We start from the raw sequence: 13,299 nt of genomic DNA, 5'->3' as shown, positions 1-13,299 counted from the left end.
TCAAAAAAGGTTGGGAAACACTGGCCTAGGGTATCAAGACGGACCCGGTTCATCCTCCTCAGAATCTGTGAGTAACTGACCCGGTCGTAGACCACTCACAACATCAACCTCTCCGTTTTGTTTCTAGTCACCCGGGAAAAAAAGATTGACTTGGAGAAAGGCCAGACGCACCGAACAGTCTTCCTGTGCAAAGTGATTGGGTCTCAGGGATCCGGCAAGTCCGCTTTCCTGCAGGCCTTCCTAGGGAAGAATGTGGGGGTAAGTCTTGGCGAAGTCTTCCATTTAGATTAAAACACATCCTCCATTTCAGTTCAGAGTAGTACAAAACCAGGGTGAGCTTTGATGGTTGACCTCAAGAGGTCCCAAGCAGTGAAGGGCTGCAAAAAATTTTTTTACTACCACACTGTGGGCGTGGCTTATTTTGTGGTTGTGGCTTTCCTGCCATGTGACCAGGTGGGAGTGGCTTGATGATCATGTGACCGGGGAGTGACTTAAAGGTCATGTGACTGGCTTAAAGGTGGCCAAGTTGACATCACTCACGTCAAGTATTTAGGTTAGGGTTAGGGTGTGTTCTGCCAGGCTCTCTGGTAGGAGCCTCCCGAAAATTCAAGGGTACAAATTTCACACACACACACATTTGAAAATTCAAAACAATGTTCTTTATCACAAAATTCAAAATAAACTAAGCACTCTTTTTGTATTGCAAAAAGCACTCGTCCCAAAACAACTGGGTAGTCTGTACAATTTCCCAAAACAACTGGGTAGTCTGTACAAGTGAGACACACACACACGTTGCTCTGCTTTGTTTTCAAAGGCGTGAAAAATCAACAAAGTCCAGAAACCAGCAACACAGGATTCCTGACGAACTGCAATCAGATACTCTTCCACAACAGCCAAACCCACATGCTGCTATTTATAGCAGCAGCCCTAATTACTGGAGCCTCACCCCAAACACAGGTGGTCGCTCTTATCTCCTGTAATATGTCCTTACTTGGTCTCTTCTCCAATGCACTTGCAAGGAGAGTCCAGGATGGGTAATTCTTCAGTCTGATTGGTCGGGACTGAGTTTAATTTAAATAATAGGCAGGCACTGCCCCCCTTAGCCCTCCAGTCTAAAAACTCAGTCGCAGTATAGGGACTTTGAGTTTGTTTCTCTTCAATAAATTTATGTTTATTGGAATTTATATGTACTAATCTATTTTTCTCTCTCCTTTTCTTGCAGGTGCAGTTGGGGGAAGGTGTTTTTCCTCAGGCAGCCCTGGATTCAAACCTCCAGAGGGTTTTATCCAGGGGTCTGCAGCTCCTCCTTTCCAAAGCCCCACAGGCTGGGTTGGCTGACAGTTTTTGGAGAGAGCGCCCGGGGAAACTACCTCCGAGGTAGACCCCGGAGGAGAGGAAGGGGTTGACGCCTCGGGAGGGTCCGCCCCACCCGTGGCGAATAGACCCGAGGACCAGGAGAGGGGTCCTCAATGAAGAGGGGAGCGCGTCCCGCCCCCCCCTCCTTACCATCGACAGTAAACAGGAAGGCGCTGAAGGGCTTGGAATGCCTTTTTATACTGGCAGGGACTGGCGGCGAGGAAAAGCCTCGGCCGAGGCCGTTTATCCCTGGCGCTTTAAGGAGGGGGCGGGGGAGCCAAGGAAGGCTTCCCACCCGTTTCCTTGGTAACAGCCGGCGGCCATTTTGAGGAGCCCGAAATCGAGCGGGCAGGCCAGTCAACGTTTGAGGGCGTCATTGGTTGCTAGGGCAACGGCCCGGCAGCCATGTTTGTTTGTTTTTGACGCTGACGCACAGGAGCGTCTCCCTCAGCAATGCTGTTCGCGCCAAGTGTCTCCTCTGCCTGGAGACACGCAGGCGCAGTGCACCAACAGTCAGTTACTGCCTTGGGTGCCATTATTGCTAGCGGTTACAGAGCAAACGATTCTGTTGTAGACTCGATCTTTGCGTAGTATACAAGCAGACAGCTGCAGCCTTTGAGTGCCGTTTTTGCTAGCGTGTGCAGGAGCAGACGATTCCTTGCTGACTCAACCTTTGTGAGTTACCTTTCTCGATTATGGCTGATCAATCCATTCAGGCTGGGGAGGAAGCCAGTGCCACCAGGCCCACCACTCCTAAGGAAAGGCCTCAGAAGCAGAAGCCTTCACGGGGCTGCGCTCAGGGAGGCTGAGAAGAGGATTAAAGCGCTGGAGAAGCAGTTAGAATCCTCTCAGAGGTCTGGAGGTCCACCTGTGTCTGTTCAGCCCCCCATTTCCATCCCTCCGCCAGTCTCCCCCTTATTTGCACCAGGGGTTGTAGGCTCGGCCTCAGAGAGGGATTGGTCACCGGAGAGGCCCTTCCAATCCTCAACTTCTTCCAGACCTGATGTCTTTGCATTTGGAAGGCAAGCAGCGTGGCCTACCATCTCCACAGCTCCACAGCCAATACTTCCACAATGTGGTCAGACTCAAGCAGCCACATTCACCCCTACGGCTGCCGGGTTGCGCACGGCGCAGGATGCCTGGCAAACTATGCCCCAGGCCCTGCAGGACCTAATTGTCAGCGCCTACACACAGGGACAGGCTAGTGTGGCTCAGCAGCAGCAGGTACCTGCCGGCCCTGCTCCTTTGAGATTCAGGGACCCCTGGATGGCCCCAGCCGCTCAATCCATGCTGGAGTCAGGGGAGGAGGATGACCTTTCCAGAGAGGACTTCAGCGAGGCCGAGGATGAGTTATCCGGCGATGAACAGCCACCTGAGCAACCCGCGTTACCCGGTCTGTTCAAGGCCTCACTCTTCCGGGTTCTCCTGAACAAAGCCAGGATGACTATTGACCAGGCTGGTGAAGGAGGTCAGGGGGCTCCTTCGGCTCTGGGTCAGCCTACGGGGGGTCTCTTCGTGTTTCCAAAGCAAGAGACCGTTAATGTCCCGTCATCCCATCTATTTCTGGAGACTGTACAACGCCAATGGGAGAGTCCAGCGACAGGTCAGGGCCCATCTAACCTGGACAGACGCTTTTACACCTTTGACCAGGCCATGGAGGACCTCCTGGAGCTGCCGATAGTAGACAAGCCAGTGACCAGCCTAGTCTCGAATGCCCTTGTTCCTTCGGAGTCTCAGGAGGGATTAAGGGCTGAGGACAAAAGGGCGGACAATGTCGTTCGCAGGGCTCACCAGATGTCAGCTTGGGCCGTAAGGGCTGCCTCTGCGGCCTCTTTCTTTAATCGGGCTACGCTCCTCTGGATAAAAGACATCCAGTCCAGAGTCGATCCGCAAGATGCAAGGCTGCGCCAGGACCTGAACAAACTGTTGGCGGCCACTGAATTTTCTGCGGACGCAACAGTCAATGCCGCCAAGTTTGCATCCAGAGCAATGTCCGCGTCGGTCGCCTCCCGCAGACTCATCTGGTTGCGGAATTGGCAGGCCGACGTGAAATCTAAATGGGCCCTTGCTTCTTCACCGTTCAAGGGCAAGAAGCTCTTCGGAGAGATCTTGGACGATGTGTTGGTGGAGGACAGGGATAAGAAAAAGGTTATGCCCAGCTCCAGTAAGAAGCAAGGAAGGCGTTTTACCCCCTACCAACGGAGGCAGTCCTTTCGGAATGATTCCGCCTCGGCCAACAACCAAGGGTCGAGGTCCTACTTTCCAGGATCCTTTGGTCGGGGTTCCTTTCGTTCGGAAAGGAACCCACAATTTGATCGCTCCAGGTCCTTCCAGGGCCGCCGCCCCTTTAGAGGTTCCGGCAGGGGGTTCAGAAAGACCAAGTGACTTTCTTATGGATACTCCTTTGGGCGGCAGGCTAATCCATTTCTCCGGCGTCTGGGCCAACACCTCATCAGATCCATGGGCGACTTCCACGGTTTCACAAGGTCTACAGATCGAGTTTCTTTGCCCTCCACCTCGTCGCTACCTGCCTTGTCGTGCCCCCTTGGAGGTGTCCAGGAAAAGGCTCCTGTACCAGGAGGTATCTCACCTGCTGGAGATAGGTGCCATCGAGGAGGTCCCTCTACCTCAGCGGGGTATGGGGTTCTACTCAGCAATTTTCTTGGTCCCGAAATCGTCAGGAGGGGCACGTCTCATACTGAACCTCCGGAGGCTGAACCTCTATGTAAAGTACAGGAGGTTCAGAATGCATTCTCTGCGTTCCATTCTGGCAGCCATCAGGCAGGGGGACTACGTGACGTCCATAGACCTAAAGGAAGCCTACCTCCATGTCCCCATTTTTCCGCCTCACCGACAATATCTGCGCTTCAGCCTGGATGGGGCCCATTTTCAATACAGGGCCATGCCTTTCGGGCTTTCATCGGCCCCAAGATCATTCACGAAGCTGCTGGACGTTCTGACGGCAGGCCTCAGGCAGCAATCGGTGCGCCTGATGGCCTATCTGGACGACATCGTGATTCTGTCCAGGACAAGAGACCTTGCGCTTCAGGACTTACATCTCACGATCCAGACACTTCAGGACCATGGCTTTTCGGTCAACTTCGAAAAAAGCCACTTGACTCCCACGACTCGGCTGGCTCACCTGGGAACCAGTATAGACTCCAGGAGGGGCCTTGTCTTCCTGTCCCAGGAGAGGCAGTCTACCATCAGAGAGCTCGTCCGGGGCTTGGCGTCACAGCAATGCCCCAGACTCTCTTCCCTGTCCAAGCTTCTCGGTACACTGGTGTCCTTTATCGACATCATTCCATGGGCCAGGTACCACCTACGTCCTCTCCAGTGGTTCCTCTTGCCATTCCAGAGAAGGAAGATCAGCCATTCCCACCTACAGGTGCACCTCGACTCGGGGGTTCGACGGTCCTTACGGTGGTGGATATCCCCAGCTCTAACAAGGGGTTCCCTCTTTCTAGACAGATATCTTCTGACGGTGACAACAGACGCCAGCTTGACTGGATGGGGAGCCCATCTTTCCTCAAATTTAGCCCAGGGCCTTTGGGATCCATCGGACCTGAGGGAGGTCAACATCAACTTCCTGGAGTTGAAGGCAGTTTCCCTGGCTCTCCTCAGTTTCGCAGACCTGGTAAGGGGTCAACATGTCCTGGTTCGGACCGACAACGTCTCCACCCGGTCTCACATCAACAGGCAGGGGGGGACACGGTCTCGACGACTGATGAGGGAGTCGGAGTCCCTGCTCAGGTGGGCGGAGGCCAATCTGGCTTCCCTGTCAGCGGAGCACATCTCAGGGGTGGAGAATGTGTGCGCGGACTGGCTGAGCCAGGAGACATTGGATCCAGGGGAGTGGCAGCTGGATCCCGCAATTTTTCTGGACATCATTCGAAAGTTTGGGAGGCCAATCTTGGACCTGTTTGCTACCCGAAGCAACTCTCAGCTCCCACGTTTCTTCTCCCGCTTCCCGACCCCGGGTGCGGAAGGGTGCGGAAGGGGTGGACGCTCTTCGAATGCAGTGGCCGCCAGGACTTCTGTACGCATTTCCACCGATCTCCATCATTCCCAGGGTAATGCGGAAGATTCTGGAGCAACGAGCGGAGGTGCTGTTGCTGGCTCCCTACTGGCCGCGCCGCATTTGGTTTGCGGACTTGATGCAACTGTCAGTGTCACCCCCCTGGCGGATTCCGGATCAACGGATCTCCCTCTCCCAGGGCTCGATCTCCCATCCAGAGCCTCAGTGGTGGCAGCTGACCGTGTGGAGATTGAGCGGCAACATCTAAGACAACAACTTTTGCCAGATGCAGTTATTGATACAATTCAGGCTGCTCGCAGACCTTCGACAAGAAGAATTTACCAGGCAACCTGGGCTTCTTTTTCCAGGTTCTGTGAGGAGCGGGAGGTAGATCCACAAAAGGCCTCCCCTCTCATGGTCTTAAGTTTTCTTCAGGCAGGCCTAGAAAAAGGTCTCGCGCCAAACACCTTGCGCCGTCATGTGGCCGCTTTATCCACCATCATAGGAGGTGACAGTTCCCGCCCCCTCACTAGACATCCTTGGATCAGGGACTTCTTGAAAGGGGTCGCCAACATCAGGCCACCACCGATCCATCGGTTCCCTTCCTGGGATTTGTCTTTAGTGCTACACGCCTTAACTGGACCTCCATTCGAACCATTTCGCCATATACCACTCAGAATGTTAACCCTCAAGACTGCCTTTTTGGTCGCGATCACATCTGCCAGGAGGGTTTCTGAGATTGCAGCGTTCTCCATCAGGGAGGACCTCTGTAGGTTTCACATGGACAGAGTGGTCTTAAGACTTGACCCAGCCTTTCTGCCAAAGATCAACTCTACCTTCCACAGGGCACAGGAGATAGTACTACGAGACTTCTGTACCCATGGGACTCACCCTTCGGAGCTTCGGTGGCATAAGCTCGATGTGAGGCGAGCTCTGAAAATTTATATCCGCAGGACTCAAGAATTCAGAGTTTCGGAGGCTTTATTCGTGTCCTTTGGGCACTAAAGTCTCTTCTAGGACGATAAGCCGCTGGTTGTGTGACTGCATCAGGGAGGCTTACCGAACTAAGGGATCCCCTGTACCTCAGGGACTCACGGGACATTCCACACGCAGTACGGCTACTTCAGCAGCCTGGAGGACCCAGGCTTCACTAGAGGACATTTGTAGGGCGGCCACTTGGGCGGCGCCGTCCTTATTTATCAGACACTATCGAATTGACTCCTTTGCTTCCGCGGAAGCAGCCTTTGGGAGGAGGGTATTGCAGCGGGTGTGTTCCTTTTCAGAGCCCCCGGTCCGACCTTCTCCCTCCCTTGGTTAATATCTTGGGTATATCCCATCCTGGACTCTCCTTGCAAGTGCATTGGAGAAGGACCGTTGAAACTTACCTGAACGGTCTTCTCGATGCACTGCAAGGAGAGTCCAGACCCGCCCGAATTCGGGACCGGGGTCACTTTCTGAAAGTGGTGTGTTTTGTTTTTTTCTAGTTACCTTGAATGTTTGAATAAAATTTGTTAGCTTTACTGCTCCTTCGTTTCTTTTAGACTGGAGGGCTAAGGGGGGCGGTGCCTGCCTATTATTTAAATTAAACTCAGTCCCGACCAATCAGACTGAAGAATTACCCATCCTGGACTCTCCTTGCAGTGCATCGAGAAGACCGTTCAGGTAAGTTTCAACGGTCCTTCTATGCATAATTCTGCGCTTATGTGGGTCCAAAACGTCTTCATCCGAATCAATGGAAGATAAGGGAGATTGACTGCCAGGGCTGTGTGCCAAGCCCCCTTCTGCCGTGTCACTCCCACCTTCTTTGTCCGAGGAAACTAAACTCTGAACTGACTCTGTCGGCAATAACACAGGCTGTGACATGTTGAAGTTTCCCCTGCATCCACCTCCACATTCCCTGGGGCAGGAGCTGGGCCAGAGCCAACCACAACAGGGTGCCTGGCCTTTCTCGCCTCAAAGAGATACAATTTCCCTCTATTTACTATTACTGAACATCCAAAATATACTCTTTAATTCTATACATACATGTTACACACAGGCTCACAGAAATATACATTATCTACTATATAAACTGTATATATATGTACACACATGCACGCATGCACAGCTCTTCTAAAATTATACACATTCAACCTCATTTACTGTGATAGGAAAAACATACCCAGAGCCCAGAAGGGGGGAAAAAGAAAAAAATTCAAAATTTTGTTACTGTTTCTGCGTATTTGACTGTACCCGTAGGAGCCCATCACTGGTCCCTAGTCATGGTTTCTCGGCCTCTGCAAACCTTCAGCATTGCTGGCTGGAGAATTCTGGGAGTTGAAGTCTGTACAGTTTAAAGTTGACCAGGTTGAGGAATACCTGACCTAGACTCTTAGCAAGCTGTTTCAAATGGATGATATAGCAATAGCACTTAGATATATAAACTGCTTCACAGTGCTTTGCATGCCTCTCTAAGAGCCTTGTTGGTTAGAGGGCAGTACTGCAAGCTACTTCTGCTGATCACCAGCTGCCAGGAGTTGGCAGATCATATCTCGGTAGGTTCAAGGTTGACTCAGCCTTCCATCCTTCCAGGGTGGGTCAAATGAGGACCCAGATTGTTGGGGGCAATATGTTTACTCTCTGTAAACCGCTTAGAGAGGGCTGTAAAGCTCTGTGAAGCGATATATACAGTGGGGGGGAGGGAAGTATTTAGTCAGACACCAATTGTGCAAGTTCTCCCACTTAAAAAGATGAAAGAGGCCTGTAATTGACATCATAGGTAGACCTCAACCATGAGAAACAACATATTTTCCACCATAATTTGGAAATAAATCGTTAAAAATCAGACAATGTGATTTTCTGGATGTGTTTTCTCATGTTGTCTGTTGAGGTCTACCTGTGATGTCAATTACAGGCCTCTCTCATCTTTTTAAGTGGGAGAACTTGCACAATAGGTGTCTGACTAAATAATTTTTTCCCCTCTGCAAGTGCTATTGCTAAGCGGTTTATTGCCCCCAATGATTTGGGTTGTCATTTTACCAGCCTTGGAAGGATGGAAGGCAGAGTCAAACTTGAGCCAGTCAGGATTGAACTCCAGACTGTGGGCAGAGTCAGACTGCAATACCACATTCTAACCACCATACCATCAGGACTCCTAATGCAACATCCAATCAACTACAGCAATAGCACTTCGACTTATACACCGCTTCACGCATGTTACTGGCCTCAGAAGGATGAAAGGATGAATCGACCTTGAGCCTGGTGAGATTCGAACTACCAAATTACAGGCAGTCGGCAGTCAAGTCATCTCCAACCAAGACCAACTCCCAATCAACCAAGACTAGGGATGCACGCCCCCTAATTCCTCATCATCAACCAATTCTAACATTAAATGTAAACTAATAAACTCAAGAAGCATTGCTAACAAAATACCTGAGCTCCTGATCTTACTAAAAACTGCCAAATACGACATCATATTTATATGCGAAACATTGTTAAACGCATCTCTCCCCAACTCCATTATTACAATTAATGATTACCACATTTTCCAATCTATTCACAAAACCCTGTAGAGGAGGTGGAGTTGCAATCTTCTAATAAAAATCACTCAACCTAAAGGAAATCCAAGCTAAACAAGATCTTTACCTTCCAGAAATTATCATATGTGAACTAACTTCAGTCACTACACTCCGCTTCCTCCTATGTTACAGAGCCCCTGATTACGACATCTCACATGCGAACAAGCTAACCACTACTAATGTGGGCAACCTCCTATCAACATCTTATATTTCTTGGCGATTTAACATATTAACTGGTCCCTAAATGAATGCACAACTGAACCCATCCATTCAACCTTCTACAGTGCTATCACTAGTCTAGGACTAGTGCAACTAGTAACAGAAAACACCAGTAACAGAAAACAACAACAACTGCCTAGATCTCATCTTCAACAGTTTACACTCAATTTATGGACTCAAAGTAAGAGAACTCTTTTCCAACAGTAACCACAGCACAATCGACTTTTGCCTCAATGTACTTTCTCAAATAAACAACCCCAAGAACAAGACAACCAATTTCAACTTTAAAAAGGCCAACTATGAAAACATAGAATCTTATCTATCATCTCTTGACTGGACCACAATATTCTCCGGCTATATCACCGTAGATGACTATTACAATATATTTTTGCTCGAAATCCAAAGAGTCATAAAATTATATGTATCTCTAATATTCACCAAAACCAAGAAAAATAAATTACTCATAAAAATAAGAAAGCTACAATCCAAAAAAATATTACTCTGGTGTAAAAATAAAACAGACCATGTTGCAAACTTTAAAAACTGCTATAAAAATGCATGTCATCAAATAAAGACTGAATGTACCAACTATCACATTAATCAAGAAGAAAACCTCCTACATATAAAATCCACTCGTACCTTCTATAACTTTGTAAACAATAAACTCAAAGACTAGATCCATCCCACCCCTTAAAGGACCTAATGATAAAGAGCATAACGATAAAACAAAGCCAACCTCTTTAACATCTTCTTCAGCTCCGTCTTTGTTAACAGCAATAGCTCATGCCCAGCATTTCCTAGTCGCAACTCAACTAACTTCAATGATCTAACACAAATTGAATTTATAGAGATTTGTTAAAATGTTACAAAATGTTGTTAAAACATTACAAAATGTTAAGAAATCATTACACAACCTTCCCTTTCTATCGGACCAGATGGACTATGCACATACTTCTTAAAAAAGCTCTCCTCAACCCTGGCTGAACCCCTAAGCATAGTTTTTAAAATATCTTCTACAACTAGCTCCCTACCTAAACTGGTCACTAGCCACAATCATCCCTGTCTTCAAAAAAGATGATCCAAGCAACGTTGAAAACTACAGATCAATCTCCCTGACTTGTGTCACTTGCAAAGTCATGGAATCCATCATAAACCAATCCATTACACTTCATCTTGAAACCAATAACCTACTTTCCAACAAACAATTCGGCTTCAGGAAAAAATTATCCTGCAATCTACAACTCTTACACTGTAAAAACATATGGACTACCCAACTCGATCAGGGTAGATCAATAGATGCAATCTATATAGACTTTTGCAAAGCCTTTGACTCAGTAGTTCATGACAAACTTCTAAAACTAAAATCCTATGGCATCTCTGGACCTCTGCATGATTGGATTTCAGCGTTCCTGTCCAACAGACAACAAGTGGTCAAAATAGGTAATGCCATATCTAATCCTGCTCCAGTTAACAGTAGCATCCCACAAGGCAGTGTTTTAAGACCTACTCTCTTTATACTCTACATCAGTGTTTCCCAACCTTTTTTGAGCCGTGGCACATTATTCACATTTACAAAATCCTGGGGAACATTGAGGGGGGGAGCCTAAAAAAAGTTTTGACAAAAAAAATCTCTCTTCCTCCCTTTCGCTCTATTTCTCTCTCATCCACTTTCTCTCCCTTCCTTCCTTTCTTTCCCTCTCTCTCCATCCCTTTGTTTCTCCCTTTCTTCCTCTCTTTTTTGCTCTCTTTCTCTCCCTCCTTCCCTCCCTCTATGTCTTTCCATCACCCTCCTTCCCCCCCTTTCTCTCTCGCTTTCTCTCTCTCTCTCTTGCTGTCTTTCTCTTTCTCTCCCCCCCTCTCTCCCTCTCTCTCCCTCTCTTGCTATCTCTTTCTCTCTCTTGCTATGTCTCTCTTTCTTTCTCTTTCTCGTATACCACGCAGCAGCGGCATTGGGCAGTAGCTGTGGGGCGGCAGCAGAGTGGTCAGTTGTGAGGCGGAGCTCCGGAACGGAGGCACCGATGGCGGTGGCTGGACGTGTTGCTGGCCTAGCCAGTAGGCAAGTGCCAGCCACACAATGCCAGCATGTACGGCGTACAGCAACATGTCCAGCCGCCGCCGCTGTCGGTGCCTCTGTCCTGGAGTTCTGGCTCGCAGCCGACCACCCTGCCACTGTCCAGCGGCTACTGCCCAGTGCCGCTGCTGCCACCGCCCTCCCGCTGCCGCCGCCCTCCCACCGGGCCCCAAAGCTCACCTGCTGCCGCCGCCAGGGAAGCTCCAGCCAGGCGGGGCGCTGCAGCTGCCGGAAAACTTGGAAGGCGCAAAGAAGGAAGCTCAGCTTCTGGTCTCACAACTTTTTGCTCTTCACACTCTCAGCAAAAAGTTGCGAGACCAGAAGCTGAGCTTCCTTCTTCGCGGCACACCTGACCATGTCTCGCAGCATACTAGTGTGCTACGGCACACTGGTTGGGAAACACTGCTCTACATAAACGATCTCTGTGACAATATCACAAGCAATTGTGTTCTCTGCTGATGATGTTAAACTATTTAATACCTCTGACAATACTTCTACCCTTCAAAAGGACTTTGACCATGTAGCTGAATGGTCTAACAACTGGCAACTTCAAATCTCTATCAACAAATGCTCCATCCTACACATTGGTAAAAAGAATCTGAATACTGTTCTGCCGGGCTCTCTGGTAGGAGCCTCCCGAAAATTCAAGGGTACAAATTTCAGACACACACACATTTGAAAATTCAAAACAATGTTCTTTATCCCAAAATTCAAAATAAACTAAGCACTCTTTTTGTATTGCAAAGAGCACTCGTCCCAAAACAACCAGGTAGTCTACAATTAACATTAAGCAGTCATTAAGTACTTAGCTAGCAACTGTGAAGAAACTTCACACCCCTTCTTCTTCCAATGAAGTAAGACACACACACACGTTGCTCTGCTTTGTTTTCTTTCTTTCTTTAAAATATATTTTTTATTATTTTTCAAAAAAGACAAAGACAAACAACGTTAAACATTTAAGAAGCTACCATTGCTCCGCTTGTCGTAGAAGTCTAACTAATACAAAAATATAAAACCCTAATTGTTGTAAGATCAATACAGAAATGTCACACATGTACATTACATTTTTATTAAATTTAACTATATTTTTATATCAATCATGTTAATTAATCTTTATAAAATATCATATACTTATTCAAAAAGATAAAATATAAAAAATGCAGGAAAAGATAATACTTCTAACTTTATCATACTATAAACTGTTTCACTATATGTTATAAATCTTCAAATAATTATGCATTCTTATTTAATTTTTAATACTATTTTTAAAATTTCACCAATCATATACTTTATCCCATATTTTATAAAATTCTGTTTCAGTTTGATTATTCAAACGTTTTGTCATCATATCTAATTCTGCACATTCTATAATTTTTTAAAATACTTCTACATCTTTTGGTATCGTCTTTTCTTTCCATTTCTGCGCAAATGTGATTCGCGCCGCAACCAATATATGTATTATTAAATAATAAATTTCTTTTTTATACTTTGTATTTGAAATGCCCAATAGGAAGAATTCAGGAGATTTTTTAATCTTCTCCTTTGTTATTTCATTTATCCATTTCTCTACTTTGTTCCAAAAATTTTTAGCCTCAGGACATGTCCACCATGTATGGTAATATGTGCCAGTTTCTTTTTTACATTGCCAACAAACAGGTGACATTGACGGAAACATTTTGGAAATTCTATATGGCAGAAGGTGCCATCTATAAAACATCTTAATTTTATTTTCTTTAAAAGAAATTGATTTTGTTACTTTCCAGTTATACATCCATATCTTTTCCCATGTTTCTAAATTTATCTCTTTGCCAAAATTTTTGCACCAACTGATCATATTGTCTTTCAATATCCAACCTATCGTTCTATGATTTATTAAATATTTGTATACATTTCCAATTAACTTTACTTGATTTTGGAGTAATAATTTACTTAATACATTATTTTCTTTTCTAAAAATGTAAGTTTTTACATCCATTTGTGTTCTGTCGAGCTCTCTGGTAGAATCCTCCCAAAAATGCACAGATACAATTTCAGACACACACACACGTTTGAAAATTCAAAACAATGTTCTTTATAAT

At 46.9% G+C, this 13,299-nt stretch overlaps 1 protein-coding gene across 14 annotated transcripts in view; it reads left to right on the top strand.

Moving 5' to 3' along the window:
• RHOT2 (ras homolog family member T2) overlaps positions 1-13,299 on the top strand; it is a 194,727-nt gene that overhangs the window by 97,669 nt on the left and 83,759 nt on the right. For all 14 annotated transcript variants that reach the window (XM_070760778.1, XM_070760773.1, XM_070760779.1 and 11 more), the window contains one exon: positions 128-258. In XM_070760778.1, coding sequence (XP_070616879.1) covers positions 128-258 — 131 coding nt within the window. The remainder of the gene's footprint in view (positions 1-127; positions 259-13,299) is intronic.

The sequence above is a fragment of the Erythrolamprus reginae genome, chromosome 9, assembly GCF_031021105.1.
Source record: "Erythrolamprus reginae isolate rEryReg1 chromosome 9, rEryReg1.hap1, whole genome shotgun sequence".
Classification (NCBI taxonomy): Eukaryota; Metazoa; Chordata; class Lepidosauria; order Squamata; family Dipsadidae; genus Erythrolamprus; species Erythrolamprus reginae.
Note: the sequence above shows the minus strand (reverse complement) of the source record. Positions and strands in the feature narration are given on the sequence as shown.